The following is a 7500-nucleotide window of genomic DNA, read 5'->3' as shown; positions in this document are numbered from 1 at the left end:
TGTGGGCTACTCTTGCAATTCACGTCAGATTTATGAATGCCAATCACCGCAGATTACCAACGGCATGGAGGAGGTCTTCTGCCCAGCACTTGCTCTTATGGTACTGCGCGGCTGCTAAGCAAAACTTTTGTTCCCGCGACGGTTTAACGCCATGTGACATGACTGCAGCGCAGAGGTCACTCCCTTATGCTGCGTCGTGAACGGAAATTCTAACCATGATGCTTCACGCGGACACAGTGAGCATGCTCGTTGCCTAGCAAATTGGCTGCCTGGCCGAAAAAACGCTGTCTCGAACGAACCTATTCATGCTGTGAGGAGGAGCAAGATGCTCCTGTGAAGACAAGATGGACCCTCGGCCCGCTCCCTCTAAATTGTGAGGCAGAAAGAAGAAAAGAAAAATGTCAAAAATAACAACAAGCAGCATGCTGTAGTAGACGTTGCCTGAAGACTGCTATGCTACTGGGAAATTGCCCTGCATGACAGATTAGATTACCAGTCCATACCTGTCTGCAGTGACGGTGGTGGCATTAAAGTATACTGGATGTAATGAAAATATCGTACTTTATGTCATCTTCAGGGCTGCTGACAGTTTTTGCGGGACCCGGGACAAAGTAATATGACCACACACCCCCCCCCCCAATACATATAATGTAATGAGGATCCAATTCTGGGCCCCCTTTCTCCTTGGGGCCCGGGGTAACCCTGACCCTTTTGTCCTCCCCCTGTCGACTTCCCTGGTCCTCTTCGTTTTTATTATTATTTATTTATTATATATAGGCCTATATTTTTGCTTATTGCCCTTTATGCTGAAAATTGTTTATTATGCTGCTGAAACTGTTTTACTGTTTTGATTAACATTTTAGTTAGACAATGTACAGCACTTTGGTCAGTTTTAATGTTTTTAAATGTGTTTTATAAGTAAAATTTAGGCCTACTTACTTACTTACTTTACTTCATAGTGTCTTTTTCCACTGTGGTATGGTGTGGTCTGGTCTGCTGGAGCTGGCCTACTAGATTCCCTCCTGTTATGTCCTGGATGTCCTCTGGCTGCTGATAGCCCGTCTGAGGTCATCCTGTACTGTACTGTACTGTAGTGGCAGGTGCTGCTTCTCCAGTTGGCTCGCTCCTCGTGTGACAGGCTGACAGCGAAAGCACTGCACTACACAGCTATCTCTTGCTATCACTACACAGCTATCTCTTGCTATCTCTCACTATCACTACACAGCTATCTCTCACTGCACAGCTGTCTCTCACTATCTCTCACTGCACAGCTATCTCTCACTATCTCTCACTGTCTCTCTCTCTCTCTCTCTCTCTCTCTCTCTCTCTCTCTCTCTCTCTTTTTTCTATAGCCCCTTCTCTCTCTCTACCTATCCTTACCCCTCTCTCTCTCTCTCTCTCTCTCTCTCTCTCTCTCTCTCTCTCTCTCTCTCTCTCTCTCTCTCTCTCTCTCTCTCTCTCTCTCTCTCTCTCTCTCTCTCTCTCTCTCTCTTTTCTATAACCCTTTGTCTCTCTATACCTATCCTTACCTCCCAGTAGGATTGCACAAGTGTTTCATTCAATCAGAGGAAAAATGCATTATTATGAACAAGGCACAAGGTTCAGAGACAGTGGGTGTGTGAATACATACACAATATGGATAGTATCTCTTCCCCCCCCCCCCTCTCAGTGTTGGTATCTCCTCTCCTTCCCTCTGCCTCTCCCTCTCTTTCTTTCTGTCTTTAGTTCTGCCTTTTCTCTCCATCTCTGTCTTTTTCTCTCTTCATCCATCTCCACCTCTGTCTTGTGTTCCTTCCTCCTCCCCCATCACATCACCCTCTGTCTGCCTTGCTGGCCTCTCACCTCCCTTCACAAGTGATTTCATCAAGACTGAGCTAAAGACAACAGAGAGAGAGAGAGAGAGAGAGAGAGAGAGAGAGAGAGAGAGAGAGAGAGAGAGAGAGAGAGAGAGAGAGAGAGAGAGAGAGAGAGAGAGAGAGAGAGAGAAAGAGAGAGAGAGAGAGAGAGAGAATGGCTGAAGGCCCTTTGTGCTGATCCAGTTCATCAGATGTTTGTGTTTGTGTTTGTCTTTGCCCGATTCTCTTTGTTTACTCTCTTCTAACTCCGTCGCCCCATTTCTCCTCTTGTCCGTTCCAGCTCCAGGGTTCCCACTCTAATTCAGACATAAAATTCCATGATTTTCCATGACTTTCCAGACCCAAAAAACAAAATGTCCATGTCCACTTCCGTAAAAAGAAATGAAGTTAAAACGTTTTAAAAGAAAACTGAAGATTATCTTCATCCCTAGAGCCGACGCCGAGCCACCGCCAGACTGCAGCGGGCTCATTGCATTCTAAAATGTTGCACATTACTGCGTAAAACCAAACCGCCTCTTTAGAAGCGTTGTAGTATAACCACTGAGAAACAATGTTATACACCAAACAAAACAGTTTTTGCTTCTAAACAACTGTTGTGAAAATTCCATGATATTCCATGACTGTGCATGCAAAATGGTAAAATTCCATGACTTTCAATGACTGGAAAAACTTTTCTGAAATTCCATGATATTCCAGAAATTCCATGAGCCTTGGGGACCCTGCAGCTCTGTGCTAATCTCGATCTATTTCTGTTTGTGTCTCTGTTCTTCTGTTTGTTTGTTTATTTGTTTCTATGTCTGTGTTTTTCTGTCTGTCTGCCTGTACTGATATATCTCTGCCTCATTCTCTGACTGTCTGTCGGACTGTCAGCCTTTAACACTCTCTCTCTCTTGTGTGCATCTCTTCTTTCTCTCTCTCTTGTCTACCTGTCTTTCTGTGTTTCTGTCTGTCTGTCTGATTGTCAGCAGTATTTGCTGCTCGTGTGCTGCTCTCCTCTTCCTCCTCCCCTGCTCGTGTGCCGCTCTCCTCTCCTCTCCTCTCCTCTCCTCTCCTCTCCTCTCCTCTCCTCTCCTCTCCTCTCCTCTCCTCTCCTCTCCTCTCCTCTTCTTGTCCCTAATGAGATTGTCACTCTGCCTTCTTGTCATCCACGCTGCGGCAGATTGATTTTGACCCTCGGCAGCCGCCGTAGCATAACAGGCAGCCGCCACGGATGCAAACGAAGCTACCCATAGGGAATCACCCTGTGTATGTGTGTGTGTGTGTGTGTGTGTGTGTGTGTGTGTGTGTGTGTGTGTGTGTGTGTGTGTGTGTGTGTGTGTGTGTGTGTGTGTGTGTGTGTGTGTGTGTGTGTGTGTGTGTGTGTGTGTGTGTGTGTGTGTGTGTGTGTGTGTTGTGTGTGTGCGCGTGTGTGTGCATGTGTGGACGTCTGTGTGTGTGCATATGTGTGGGTGCGTGTATACATGCATGTGTGTGCCTGTGAGAGTGTCTGCATCTCCATCCCCTTGACAACAGACACTCCGGGTGCGACTGCAGAGGAAGGTTGATGGGTGTGAGTGAGTGAGTGAGAGAGTGACAGAGAGAGGGAGAGAGGGAGAGAGTGAGTGACAGAGAGGGGGAGGGGAAGTGGGGTTGTCGGGAGGGTAAGGTTCATCACAGGTTGAACAGAGGATGGGAAGTATTAGCCTCATTAGCATCACACGCCTCACTAGCATCACACATGCTGCCCATAACAGGGAATGCAGAGGGAGAAGTAAAGTAATGTAATTCAAGTATTAGCCTTACTACCTGTATCACACATAGAATAGAATAGAATAGAATAGAATAGAATAGAATAGAATAGAATAGAATAGAATAGAATATGTTTTATTTGTCACTGTAACGCGTAACAAGAAAATAAGCATTCCTTGTTGATGGAGGCAAAGAAATAAAAAATAATAATAATGTGTAAAATATGTTTTTTTGTTTTTTTGTTTTTTTAAGTAGATATAAAAAACTATTCTTTGGTAGCAGCATTAAGTGCAGTGATGGCCGCTGGATGAAGACTTTGTCCTGCAAATGAGGGGGAACTCGGGGGAGAAGAGTATGTTGCTGTGCTGATACAGTACCAACATGCTGGCTCTGCCGTAAATATTGTCTGTGCTTCTGTATTTTGCCCAATCAAAATACCATGACCTTCAGTTGTTTTGGTTACTGTCAAATTTAGAAACATCAATGTTATCAAATGAAAAGTAAGATGCGTGTCTTATGTGTTGAAAGTGTTTTTTTCTAATCCATTTTCTCAGTTTCACACTCTGGCATTTGTACGTTTTCACACTTTTGCCATTATGCACTGTAGACCATGCCTTATATACTATTCATATATCGCCTAATTAAATACATAGTGATTTACTGTAATGAGTGAACATTTTTTGAATATGCCCTGCTGTGTATTTGGCCAAGCTACAGCCTTCCCAAATCAATTCGCGGGGGTGTTTAGCCCTATCGTGCATAGACTGAGTGACAATAAAGCTCTAATAATCTAATTGGCATTCATAGAATAGCACTTATTCACTTTGGCCCAGTAAAAGGCTTGGCCTTTTGAACTGTTTGGCTCAAGCCTCAGGTGTCGTAATTATAAGAGCAGAATCCATTTTCCTTGAGATGGCTCGCCTCCAAAGACGTAATATACTGTAATGTTGTAGCGTTATCGAGTTATGAGATATGGGCACATCTTGCTCCCAAGCCCTTAATGTTGTAGCGCAGTGGTTCCCAAACTTTTTCAGCAGGGACTTTAGACTTGAGAATATTTTCGCGACCCCCCCACCCACCATAGTCTTAGCCTAACAATGGATTTCTGGTAGTATCAGAGGACAAACTTTTAATGTCCATTAATATTTCTAGATTTTCCATTAATCGTTTGTCCACTAATAATGCTAGAAATCCACAGGACGGCAGCTACATCTGTTAGCTGTTAGCTGTTAGCTGTTAGCCTGTGGATTTCTCGTTTTTATGCAATGTCCCTTTTTTTGTCCACGACACCCCCTTCAGTACCTCCACGACCCCCCTAGGTGTCCCAGCCTCCAGTTTGGGAACCGCTGTTTCAGCGTTATATATACTGTAGGAGTGAGATATCGACACGTGGTGTGGCGGGCACCAGCCGACGTCGTAAATCCTCTTTAGTGCTGGTTTTAGCCACTCTTTGTTTGAGCTCTTCTTTGGAGGCCCTGCCCGCGCGGCCATGCCCTCATGCTCTGAGCTCGTAATATTTTACACATAGCCTCAGAGACCATAGTGTACATTAGACTCTCTATTACAGATACACACACACACACACACACACACACACACACACACACACACACACACACACACACACACACACACACACACACACACACACACACACACACACACACACACACACACACACACACACACACACACACACACACACACACACACACACATACGCACGCACGCACACACACACACGCACACAGTCACACACATACAGTCACACACACCTTCACACACACACGTGTTACCTCTAAAGAAACGGCACATACTAGTCTCTCTTTCTCTCTCTCTCTCTCTCTCTCTCTATTTCTCTCTCTCTCTCTCTCTCTCTCTCTCTCTCTTCTCTCCTCTCTCCTGGCATGTGTGTCTTTAAGGGGATTGATTGCTCGATCCGGGTGCAGGGCTCGGCGGAGATGTATTGCCGGGTTAACTGACTAGACAGCTAGATTCGTTTTTCCCAAATGCAATTGCACGGTGGCAGTCACACACATTAATTGTGCCAAACCCTCCCACCCCCCCACCCCCCAAGGACAACACACCCCAGACCCACTCCCCCACCCCCATCCCCATCCCCACCTTCTGCTCCCCACTTCCATGTCAACCAGTATGGACCTTTTTGGCTAGCAAATGGTGACAGCAGTGCTAACGTTAGCGGCGGCTGTCTGCAGGGAGGTCGACGACAGGGGGGGCAAAGAGGGCAGTTGTCCCGGGCCCAGGGAGAGAGGGGGCCCCAGAAATGGGTTCCCATAGCATTGTATGTATTTTGGAAGGGGGCCCTTGCTTTCAAATGATTTTGCCCTGGGCCTGATCAAAGCTGTCAGCGGCCCTGGCTGTCTGTGTTGATTTATCATCTTGCGTTGCTGCTAGCATCCATCTACAGTACGCACAGGTTTGTCATGGGTATCTAAGATACTGAATGAAAGAAAAGAAAGCCCAACTGAGAAACTACCATTCACATTGTCATCGTGATACAGCACTCCACAGCACACACGTGTTCACTGCATACTGCACAAAATTGCATTTATGCCTCACCTGTGCAAGGGAGCAGCCCCCAATGGCAGCCCAAGGGACCAGTGTGGCAGGACGGTAACATGCTCAGAGTGTGGGGGAGAGCACTGGTTAATTACTCCCCCCCACCAACCTGGCGGGTTGGGAGTCGAACCGGCAACCTTTGAGCTACAAGTCTGACGCCTTAACCACTTACACATGACTGTCCTTATACAGTACTGATCTGCACATCTTAGGATGTAATTTTCTCTCTCCTTTGTCTTTCTTTTTCTGTATTTGTATGTGTGTCTAAATGCACAGACTGTGTGTGTGTGTGTGAGTATGATTGTGCATGCATGTCTGCGTGCAATGCATGTGTGTGTGTGCGTACGTACATGTGTGCGCATGCGTGTGTGTATAGTGTGTGGGTGTGTATGTGCGTAAGAGTAGAAGTATGCAAAGTGACTTGTGCAAATCACAGTGAGGTACCGTATTGTAATTGACGTGGGTGTGCGTGCGCGCGCGCGTGTGTGCGTGTGTGTATGTGTGTGTATTCAAATGTGTGTGTGTATGTGTGGGTGCTCATCTGTGGTTACTCATGTTCCATTCATTACAACACACAGCCACAGACTACATCAAACTGCACAGACTGTTCCAGCAGCATACCAACTCAGATGCATTTTGTAACCAAAAGTGCTGTTATGTGAATGCATGCTAACAAACACTTTCTGATTATTTTCCCTCTCTTTCCTCCACTTTTCTCTGTCTCTCTTTCCTCTTCTCTCTCTCTTGCTCTCTCTCTCTCCCCTCTCTCTCTCTCTCTCTCTCTCTCTCTCTCTCTCTCTCTCTCTTCTATTTCCTCCAATTCTCTCTCTCTTTCTCTCTCTCTCCCTCTTCTCTCTCTCTCCTCTTATCTCTCTCTTCTCTCTCTTTCCTCTTCTCTCGCTCTCTCTCTCTCTCTTGCTCTCTATCTCTCTTTCTCTCTCGTTCCTCGTCTTCTCTCTCTATCTCTCTTTCCTCGACTTCTCTCTCTCTTTCTTCCTCTTCTCTCTCTCTCATTCCTCCTCTCTCTCTCTCTCCCTCTCTCTTCTCTATCCCTCTCTTTTCTCTCTCTCTCCCTCTTCCCCCTCTCTCTTCTCTCTCCCCCTCTTCCCTCTTCCTCTTCTCTCCGCAGGCTAGTCAGCTGGGTGTCTACAGGGCCTTCATTGATAACTATGAGGTTGCCGTGGAGACCGCTGAGAAGTGTTGTCAGGCCAACACGCAGTTCGCTGAGATCTCCGAGGTAAGAGATGTCCGCTTGTTCACACGCATCCGTCCGCCACCTCAGTACACTTCTCTACACTTATGGCATGTTCAGGCCGACTGAGAGCCGTGCCAGTGC

At 46.4% G+C, this 7500-nt stretch overlaps 1 protein-coding gene across 4 annotated transcripts in view; it reads left to right on the top strand.

Moving 5' to 3' along the window:
- The window catches only part of bcr (BCR activator of RhoGEF and GTPase), a 236463-nt gene that overhangs the window by 160798 nt on the left and 68165 nt on the right, over positions 1 to 7500 (top strand). For all 4 annotated transcript variants that reach the window (XM_063210234.1, XM_063210233.1, XM_063210232.1 and 1 more), the window contains exon 5: positions 7294 to 7401. In XM_063210234.1, the coding sequence (XP_063066304.1) occupies positions 7294 to 7401 (108 nt within the window). The remainder of the gene's footprint in view (positions 1 to 7293; positions 7402 to 7500) is intronic.

The sequence above is a fragment of the Engraulis encrasicolus genome, chromosome 11 (genome assembly GCF_034702125.1).
Source record: "Engraulis encrasicolus isolate BLACKSEA-1 chromosome 11, IST_EnEncr_1.0, whole genome shotgun sequence".
Classification (NCBI taxonomy): Eukaryota; Metazoa; Chordata; class Actinopteri; order Clupeiformes; family Engraulidae; genus Engraulis; species Engraulis encrasicolus.
The sequence above is the reverse complement of the archived record's forward strand: the minus strand, read 5'-3'. Positions and strand labels throughout refer to the sequence as shown.